This window comes from Triticum aestivum, chromosome 7D, assembly GCF_018294505.1.
Source record: "Triticum aestivum cultivar Chinese Spring chromosome 7D, IWGSC CS RefSeq v2.1, whole genome shotgun sequence".
Taxonomy (NCBI): Eukaryota; Viridiplantae; Streptophyta; class Magnoliopsida; order Poales; family Poaceae; genus Triticum; species Triticum aestivum.
The window spans coordinates 75,061,659-75,072,306 of record NC_057814.1 but is presented as its reverse complement, the minus strand read 5'-3'; the positions used below and the strand labels follow the sequence as shown (position 1 = coordinate 75,072,306).

The window sequence follows — 10,648 nt, the reverse complement described above, 5'->3', positions numbered from 1 at the left end:
GACACAATCGGATGGCTGGCGGGCCAGCTGATCTTTGTCAAAGATCAGCCTAGCAGTCGCCATATTTAGAAGAAAAAAAACACTTAACATAATGTTTTTGAGGAGATTGCTGGGCCGGCTCGCTAGGAGTTGTGCATGAGCGCCAGGAGCGCTAAGCAGCGCTGAAATCATCAAATAGGAGCTCCGTGTGATCTGACGGCAAGGAGAACACAATCGGATGGCTAGCGGGCCGGCTGATCTTTGTCAAAGATCAGCCGAGCAGTCGCCATATTGAAAAACCACTTTACATATTTTTTTTAAATACTATTCTTGTATATGAAAACTGTTATACGTATATGAAAAAATATTTCTGATGTATACAAAAATATGTATAACATGAAAGAAAAAATAGAAATGTTTATGATGTATACGAAAAAATGCGTATCATGTGTACAAAACAATGTTAATCATGTGTACATAAAATGTTAATCACGTGTACTAAGAATGTTTGTGGCAATTAAAGAATGTCACACACTTCAAAAATAATGACGTGATATTTTAAAAAAATGTTTATCTGTTGTAAAAAATGTTTGTGAAATTGAAACAAAATGTTACGTACATTCAGAAAAATGTACATCACATTTAAAAAAATCTCAACCAAAAAAAGTGTTTGTGACATTTTCCAAAAATGTTTATACAATGTACAAAAAATGTTTACATAGTTAAAAAGATGTTTATTATCATTCGATTTTTTTAACATGTATCTGAAAAATATATCCAAAACATATTTATGCAATAACTGTTAAACATGCGTTTGAAAATACATTCAAAACATGTTTTTTTGCAAGAAATGGTTAAACATGCATTTGAAAATGTTAAATGTGTATAATTTGTTTTACATGTATATGAAAAATGTACAAAAGTAGAAATGTGTTGGAAAAGATAATAAAAGCAGACATGTTTAAAAACGAAAAATCAAAGAAAATTGACAAAACACAAAAAGAAAAGTGAAGAAACAAGAAGTCAGCAAGAAAAAAACATAGAAAATGAAAGTATACAAAAAAACCCAAGAGTACCATAAAAACAAATAAAATTGAAAAAATAACGAAGAAAAAAGAAAGAAAATGAGCGAAAACCGTTGCGAAAACAAAGTAAAACCAAAACGTAATGAAGAAAAAAGAAAATTGAAGAAAACCGTAAATAAAACAAAGAAACCAGAATAAAAACAACAGAAAACAAAAATAAAAAAAGGAAGAAAAACTAAGTAGTGTGCCAGAACATTTCCGGCACCCCCCAGAATTACCAGACGGTCTGAAACATTTCCGTAATGATGGTTTTTCCCGAAACAATTTTCGGTTTCTCCAAAACACTGCAGTTCTGAAACATTTTCGCCGTCTCCGAAACTTTTCCGGTGACTTTCTCGCGGACTCCCTGCCGAGTACTCAGCAGATAGATGACCGGATTGTGATTTGGACAAACTCATCAAACAATGCATGTTTATTTTCCATGAATGAACCTCTCTGAACTATGGATCTTAAGAACAAATGGAGCTGTTGTTGCACATAACCAACAAACAAGATTAGTAAGGACCACACAGCTAAAATTTGAAGCCACATAGCTAAACTCAAGATCATCAACTAATTACTGGCAAAAAATAATAGAGCCACCAAATCAGTGTTGATGTCAGATGCTTCATCTAAGAGAAATGCAGCTAGCAATGAAGTGAATAAGATGCTTCAGTACATCAGAATGAAACCTAGCTAGTGTCTGGCCAAACAAGACATCAAAACAAAAAGAAGGCAGCTTATGTACAAAACCTGAAAACAATGTAATGAACTAGTTTTCTTCATGTAGTGCTGTTGGATAAAATCTGAATTTTGTTCATACATTACAAATTCTTTTTCCTGCTCCTTGGCCAACACTGAAAACAGCACAAGTGCCAGCACGATCGTCAGCTCACAGCAAGAACCTGCTACATTTTGCATTTGTATCAAGTGCATAGCCTAAGGGAACCACAAGATCATCAACTCATTACAAAAGGAATGAAAGATCATCAACTCATTTAGCAAGAACCACTGCATTTTTCATCATCTAAAAGGAATGGAAGATCATTCAACTATTTGCAAGAACCCCTAGTTAAATGCTTCATCCAGGAAAGCACCATAGAAATGAATGCCAGAAGAGTGACACTCAAATGACTACTACAACCGCTGCACGCAACACTTTCCACAGTTCTCAATCATAGAACCGCGGGGCCAAAACAGGCAGATCCCCCCTGTGCCGTCGACAGAACAGAGCAAGTTTAGCTAGCATAAGAAACACAAGAGCTGCTGAGTTTTCTCGACCTATATCTATCTATATGCAAAAGTAGGCGTCCAGTTCTGCTGTCATTGTATCCGTGGTGGCCAAACTTCTGAGGAGGTTTAACTATCAGGACTCCAGCTCTGATCTTTCTCTACTGTGAGTAGACATCCGGGTGTTGCAGCTCATCATAGGCTGAATTAGCAGAAATAATAAGGCAGTTAGGCAGCAGACCAATAATAAATAACAATGTAATGACAAGATCAAGAAGTCAAAACCTGAAACAATATAATATGCAAGGAATTAAGCTTTTATGCACTATCTATTGTAGGATGATATCTGAATTCCGTTAACAGGTTAGAAGCTTGGTATCTTCTTTGCAAAGATGAAACGAGATGACCGAACTTGGTTTGGCTTTTTCGGTTCCATAATTTTTACCAGCGGCAAAATGATACGATATGGACGAACTGAATTATCTGAATCAAGAAAAGAAATTTGGAACCAGTAGTTTCTACTAGCTTCAGAGTTCAGACCATCATTTACACTGTGTACACAGACTGATAAATCCACATGGCATTGGCACCTACTGTTCCCATTCAACTACTTTTGTTTTTCTACAACAGTTTCAGACAAGTCCCAAGTCCTAACAAAACCTATCATAATATCCTTTTTCCAAGCATGATCAGATTAGCACCTCACTAACAAAGACTCTTAAGTAAAACGTTCATGCAGTAAACAGTATCTAAAAGTTGCAGACCAATAATGCTTTAAAGTGTCAGACTATAACACTTTAAATAAACTGTTTTTGTAGCACTTCAGAGTTCAGACCAATATTTACACTGTACACAGACTGATAAATCCACATGGCATTGGCACCTACTGTTCCCATTCAACTACTTTTACTTTTCTACAACAGTTCAGAAAAGTTCCAAGTCCTGAAAAAACCTATCATGATCAGATTAGCACCCCACTAACAAAGACTATACATAAAATGTTCATGCAGTAAACAGTATCTAATCCAACATATTTCCACTGTGTAGAACAGATTCAAGACCAGCGGTACCTTTCCAAAATAAAAATGAATAACAAGACCAATAATACAGATCATGAACGAAACTTCAATAAACTGTTTCTCAGACCAACAATAAAAGTTTCAGTTAACTCTTTTTCAGACAACAACAACTTCAGTAAACTGTTTACTCAGCCTATAACAAATTCAGTAAACTGTTTCTGAAGCACAAGCAGACTATAACAAATTCAGTAAACTGTTCTTCTCAGACTATAACACTTTCAGTAAACTGTTTTTGAAGCACAAGCAGACTAAAACAAATTCAGTAAAGTGTTTCACTTGTTGACATGGAGAGTGGGTCTCACCAGGGGTCTCGGAGAGGTAGGCGACGATCTGGAGGGTCTCGCCGTTGCAGCCGTGGGGCAGGTTGGTGATGAGCGGGGTCAAACGCCCGTAGCGGCCCGCTCGGACGCACATGGCGAGCTCGAACAAGTGCACCTCGGCGTTGATGCGTTTGGCCAGCTCGTTCCTCAGGTGGTACACGTACCTCCCCCTGAACTGGAACTCGGTCCAGCCGTTGCCGTCCTCGGCGTACTCCCCCTCGGCGCTCGCTCGCACGAACCGGATCAGCCGCCACGCCCCTCGCTCGCGTCCCAGCATCGCGGACAGCTCTCGGGGGATGCGGCTCTGCAGTAAAACCATGGTTATTATTGTTCAGGTGATATATACTCAAACACAAACACAAATGCTATCCAGAGTTGGCAACCAGCGGCAAGAACTGCACATTTGGCAAGAACAGAACCAGAGATTTCTCTCGGGCGAATGAAATTAACACAAATCACAATATCGGTGCAAATAAACGACACCCAATTCGCCTCGGGTCATGGCGAACTCACCGGAATCGGGGCAGCAAAGCCAGGCTGAGGCATGTCCGGCCCTCTGAGGGGGATGGGCTCGACGGTCCAGTGCATCATGGTGCTGACGTTGTCGACGTCGTCGACGGTGACGCCGTTGTTCCAGCGGAGGTACTTGCTGGTGTGCTTGCCGTTGGCGCGGAGGTACCGGCCGCCGACGTTGCGGAGCAGGACGTCGTTCCCGAATCCCGTCGCGGTGGCCCGCCACATGATGGCCGGCACCACCGGCTGGTCGTAGTCGCGCTGCTCGGCGCGGAAGCCGAGGTGGGCGAGCGGAGCCGGCGTGGCCGTGGCGGCGAGGTAGCGGCCGTAGGCGGCGCTGTAGAGGAGCAGGTACGGCACGTCGCCCTGGTAGATGTGCACCGCCCACGCCGCCTTCAGCGACTCGCGGCGCTGGCGGAGGGAGACGCTCTTCCCGTCGCTGTCGGCGTTGAGGTACGTGCCGTGCACGCAGCTCCGCAGCCACACGTGCTGCCTGTCGTGGAACCTGTCCATCGGTCGCCGGCGCTGGAGAGCAGAGGCGGTGGGCGCTGCTGCGCGGTGGCGAGAGGTGGGTTTCTTGGCGCTCCGGCGAGCTCTGGTGGCTGTTGGTTGCGGCGGTTACGATGGGCGCCAAGGCGAAGGCGGGGATATTTCAAGGTGCCTGACCCCATCGCCGTCCAGGGCCTCGGGCCTCGGGCCTGAGGGCTGTTTCCTCGGCCCGGCCCACGCTCCAGAGCCTCTCTGTATTCCTCTCACACAGGCCCGCACGGGTTCCATCCTTCCCCAAACAGACGCGCCGCGGCGGCGGCCGTGGTCGGCAGCACCTCTCCTTTCCTTCATCCAGTGGACTGCCTTCATCGGCGAGCCTCTCCCTCCGCGCTGCCCCAGCGCGCCGTTGCGGCCACGAAGCGGCCGGCTGCATTGCTCCCTTGTTGCGCTGTTCCGGCGAGCGCACGTATGCTGTCGCCCGGCCGGCGCGAGGGGAGCGAGGCAGCGCGACGGCACGGAGGAGACTGCGAGGATTTGCTGCTTGCTATTCCTCGGCTAGCGTTTTACGTAGTTGCCTAAGCGGTGTCCTCTGCTCGCAATGCTGCGTGTGTTGTGCTGAATGACAACACGAGGCCTGGTGCTGGTGTCTCACTTTTTAGTGTTTCACTGAACTCTTGAATGTTAATTACTCAATTTTTTAGTGGTTCAATTCTTTGATGTTTCACCTTTTTTTTGCGAGAACAAACCTTTCATTTCCTTTTTTTTAATAAAAAAGAAGCCCTAGCCAAGTGAGGCGATGCGCCACACTGTTTCTCAATCGACGGATCATGGAGATGACATGCTGATTATCCTGCTGGAGTAGGTGTTTAATCTCTTTAACAATCGCTGCATTGGCCGATCGATCTGGCTCTCATCTCGTGATACTTGGCCGCTAGTTCAGAGTTTCAATGATGAGCGCTCATACTTCATTCGTGAGCAAGGCTAATTCCTTCTACGCGTGCCAAAAGTAAAGGATTGCCGCAATTATGCAGATGTCTGCAAGAGGAGAGTACGATTGAGTCGCTGTCGTCTGTGAGGATCATGTTGGCTCCTCCCCAGGGACGAAGCGAGCGGGGGCGAGCTGGGGCCATGCCGCCTCCGTCCCTGCACCTCATGTGCTAGCTTCGGCATTGAAACCACCATCTACGTTCAGTTTGTTGCTTAGTTGGAATGTCTGATGCATTGTCATTGTGGCAGTGACACAATAAGATTTTCTCGGCTCCATTTGTGTATGTGTGATGTGATGTTGCTTCTAGTGCCGCCATGGTGCTCGTACAATTAGATTTCAACAAATCAAGGTCTGTAGATCATGTAATCTCTTGTTTAGGTGCTTATCTCATACACCACTTTGTCTTCTCAATAGTGATAAATGCAGAGGAAGCAAAAATGTACATTGTATGTTTTCTGCAAGACTTTCTGTTTCTTCAATCTTTAGTTGGTATCATTTTCGGTCTAAGATTTTGGACACTCAGAGGGCTTCTTCTGTTTGTTCAAGTTAAGACCTTGGCCGAGGTGGGTAATGCTACATATGTGTTCGGTGGCGATGCTAGAACCCATGGCATCTGGTGTGCATGCATATTGATGCCTTAGACATTGTAGGACTATTGCGTAAAAATGAATAAAAAAGGGCTTTTCGACAAAGTTGTGAAAAGCTGACATCATAGGCTACACCTAGTGTTGCTTTTGTATACATTGTAAACATTGTTTTTCGGGTTTCTATTCCAACTACCCTACCATCTTTGATGGTGTACGCTTGATGAGGTCTTGGAAAAATAATTGACCGTTCCTAGTTTCTGCAGAAGTCGTGCATAAATCGTGAAGTGTAGGAATTTTATATCGCAAGGAGTGGAAATTCGGCCACTACCTTACATTTTATCCGAATATCCAAATAAAAAACCTTTTTTGGTGTTGGTGAGTTTGTTTCTTAACCTTAGATTGATCTTATAGTTTCTCTGAAGACCAATAAGAACGTAAGAAGGGATCGACTTTTCTCGAAACAATGTTTTTTTCAAAGGCTTGCTTCTCAAGCGCAAACTTCTCGCTAACTCTAGGGATCCAGTTGGCCTCTATAGTCGCATTCCAAGATTCTATTGTGTTTACACTCTACGGTCCAATAGAATTGAATCATGTACTAAAGTGTAATAGGCGACGCCCCGTCTCCAAAATAAAGCTTCTCTTCCTGGCCCTTTGCTCTATAGCCTCATGAAGTACTTCCGTGCATGGAGTGGAAATTCGGTCACTACCCTACATTTTATCCGAATATCCAAATAAAAGAACCAATTTTTGGTGTAGGTGGGTTTGTTTCTCAACCTTAGATTGATCTTGTAGTTTTTCTAAAGACCCATAAAAACTTAAGAAGGGATCGACTTTTCTCGAAACAATGTTTTTTTCAAAGGCTTGCTTCTCAAGCGCAAACTTCTCACTGGCTCTAGGGATCCAGTTGGCCTCTGTAGCGGCATTTCAAGATTTTATTGTGTTTGTACTCTACGGTCCAATAGAATTGAAACATGCACTAAAGTCTAATAGACAAAATGCCCACTTCGTCTCTAAAATAAAGCTTTTCTTTAGCCTTTTTTTTTCTTGAAGCCTCCATGGAGGTGGAAAAGGTATATATGTTCTTTAGAAAACATGAACATGTATATTCAGTATATGTAGTTCAAATAAACATTTCCAATTGAGATCAGTTCACTTTTCAATACTCAACTTACCACTTTGCTCTCAACCCTGAACTACAAAACTAGTTAATGCACACATCCAACTTGTCAATCCGTTCAAGAATCAATCTCGAGCTTGGTTGACACTGGTTTTCACTAATGAGGCTGGTTTCCACCTTCTTGAGTGGCCTATTAGCGTTGTCACGTCACACCACCTTACATGTAGGACCCACCCAGAGAAAAATGGTATGTTCGTACCAATACCACATCAATCTCAGTTGCAATGTTTATACAACAACCATAGTAAATAGAAACAACACATATTATTGACTCTCCAAACACATATGCAAATATAATTTAAATCATAGCATCTTATACATGATATCCCATACAATACTTTGAAGGAAGTTTAAGTAATACTTGTATACTAGTAGGAACAAAGTTCACTAGCCCCTACTACGACGACAACATCATATAATTCTCACAACATACTACTACTACTTGTCTTCAAGAACGACAACTCCAAACTAGACTATATTGTTCATGGTGACAAATGGACTCGAAGGGGTTTGCAAATCAAAACTTGGATTTTTGTTATCACCACCAGTTGTAGATTGCAAGGCGAGTGCTTGCCAGAAATTAAAGCTATTCTCCATTTTCCATGGGCCAGCATCATCGAGCTCCACGTCGTTGATGCTATAGCGTTGGCTTCCTGACCCTTTTCTCTGTAGCCTCATGAAGTACTTCTGTGCATGGCTCGAAATCTGGGCTGGAGTCCTACTAGTGACAAAGTACTTTGATATCTCCTTCCATTTTCCACGACCACATACACTCAACCCATGGAGAAAGAGCCTAGAATAACCATGTTCAAGATGAACTAGTGAGGTTAATTCTTTCAAGGACATATTGATCATTAATATATTGGTGAAAAAATGCAATAGTTGGAGTATTAAAACTTGTAACCAAATATTAACCCTTGTGCTAGGAAAGGACATCTCTGTTTATCTTTTACGATGTTATAATATAATATGTGATAATAGATGATTATAAATGAATAAGGAATTTCATAACTACAATGGTCATATGTTGATAATAGATATAAATAGACCATGTTAATACTTGCAATAGTAGTTTCATTCTTTACTATGAATATATAATTAACTACTCCATCTTTAGTTGCAAGGATAAGCGCTGGTGGTATTAACTTATTGATGGAAGCACAATAATGAAATAAAGTCTGTTGTTCACAAACAAAATATATACATCTTGGTACTATTGTTTCTGGTAAATGTGAAATGGGCACTATGAGTACAGTAAAAATAAAAAAACCCTCCGATTCATGATAATGAAAACCCACATAATGGTTAATAGTATGTTATCTATTAAAATACACCCGACATCTACAAGCGAATAATCAAAATGAAATAATTTTTTAAATCCCATGGATAATTAGGAAGGATGAAACATGAATAACCCGTGTTCCTCTGGGGTCCAAAACCCCTTGGCACGTGGTGCAAGCACTGGTTGAGGGATGCACATCTTATTCTCCAACACCACCTTGTTCTCCTCCACCATCTGCACCTCTTCTTGTATCTCCATGGTTTGCATACTCTCTAATGGAAGACCAAACAAAATACCCATTCCTTCCATGGAAACCTCCTCTTGCAATCCAAAGTTTTTATTCACAAGGCCATCCACGGTGTAAATCACACCATGGTCACTATTGGAACCATTGTACTCCTTCTCTGGACACTGCAACATATGCATCTCCATAACAAGATCATCATACAAGTCTGTTACCTGTTGCATGGTCTTCCTAGGGAACCATGCTTTGAGATTGGCCACGATATCATGCTTCTTGTTCTTCTCATGGTTGGTGCCATCATTGTTGTAGTAGTTGTTGAGATGATCAATGATTGATCTCGCCCCCTCTACCTCAGAGGGGTTCCACTCCTGGTTGACTCTTTGATTCATGGAGGAAATTTGAGGCTTTTTAGGGGAAAACTTATCAGAGTTTGGATAAAACTATGAGAGGTATGATACCGAAAGAGTGTTTGTATGGAGATGGTGATGAGGAGGGTGCGATATTTATAGCATCACCATATAGCAAATCTTGTTCTGATGGTAAAACATGATTAAAAGACTATAAATGCTAGTGACATGTATCTGCTGTATGAAATATTATATCCGATTTATGACATATCGAGACTACCAATTTCATATCCCATTGTCAATATACTTTCGGTGGACAATGAATGCATATTTCAATTGTACTAATAATGCCTCGCCCAAAATATATACACCTACGTCACATATATGATCCATTAAGTGCTATATAATCAAAGCGTATCTTACTATAAGTCGTGATATTACGCACACTATTTTGACTTGCCATGTGACAGTGTAGAAGGTCAAACACTGACATCAGAGTCTTGATCTTGTGTATCTTCTAAAGGATGTTCTAAAGAATCTATAAATGGCACAAATTGCATATATCTATTTCTCCGCTCAATATTTCTTCTACGTGCACATCAATTTAATGCACAACACAAACATTATGATTTAGATATACATATTGTTGACTGGTGAATGATCGCATGGGTGTATGATGCAAGAAAGTTAAGTCATGGGTAGAGACTAGGCTTTGCATTAAATTTAAAGATTTAATCCACATGATTGTGTCAAATTTCCATTTTTGCTAAAAAGTGAACTATTACATATGATCATCTCTCAAATTTCGTACGGATTTCCTTGATTCCCAAACAAAGCCTCGATATGAACAAGGCTTTCATATGTAACCATGATGACTTGTTTAATAAAAGATACTAATATGAAATTATATTATGTTGCCCATGATTGAATCAGTTATCCATTTTTGACCCATTGCCCGCAAAACATGAAATTGCATAATAATTTGCATCACCTAATCGAGAAAACCGAATAAATCTCGCTAGAATGTCTCACAATAATTAACTAGATCTCACTTTAAAATCACTGCTACCTCTTGAGCATGCGTTGGTTTTCCCTTGAAGAGGAAAGGGTAATGCAGCAAAGTAGCGTAAGTATTTCCTCAGTTTTTTAGAACCAAGGTATCAATCCAGTAGGAGATTACACACAAGTCGCCTAGTACCTGCACGAACAATCAAGAACCTTGCAACCAACGCGATAAAGGGGTTGTCAATCCCTTCAAGGCCACTTGCAAAAGTGAGATCTGATAAAGATAGTAAGATAAATATTTTTGGTATTTTTGTTGTATAGATTGGAAAGTAAAGATTGCAAAA

The 10,648-nt window shown here is 41.4% G+C and overlaps 2 protein-coding genes across 2 annotated transcripts; both read right to left on the bottom strand.

Annotated features, from left to right (window-relative positions):
* Positions 1–2,056: 2,056 nt before the first annotated feature.
* On the bottom strand, positions 2,057–4,794 carry LOC123169272 (uncharacterized). The gene is made up of 3 exons (XM_044587108.1): positions 4,186–4,794; positions 3,655–3,976; positions 2,057–2,475 (listed from the first exon to the last, which is right to left on the bottom strand). The coding sequence occupies exons 1-3, from the start codon at positions 4,696–4,698 to the stop codon at positions 2,435–2,437; spliced, it is 876 nt and encodes a 291-aa protein (XP_044443043.1). The 5' UTR covers positions 4,699–4,794; the 3' UTR covers positions 2,057–2,434.
* A 3,100-nt stretch (positions 4,795–7,894) lies between these two features.
* Positions 7,895–9,341, bottom strand: LOC123169638 (myb-like protein H). Its single transcript, XM_044587509.1, has 3 exons — positions 9,168–9,341; positions 8,842–9,119; positions 7,895–8,219 (listed from the first exon to the last, which is right to left on the bottom strand). Exons 1-3 carry the CDS (start codon positions 9,339–9,341, stop codon positions 7,895–7,897), a joined length of 777 nt encoding a protein of 258 aa, XP_044443444.1.
* Positions 9,342–10,648: the final 1,307 nt, after the last annotated feature.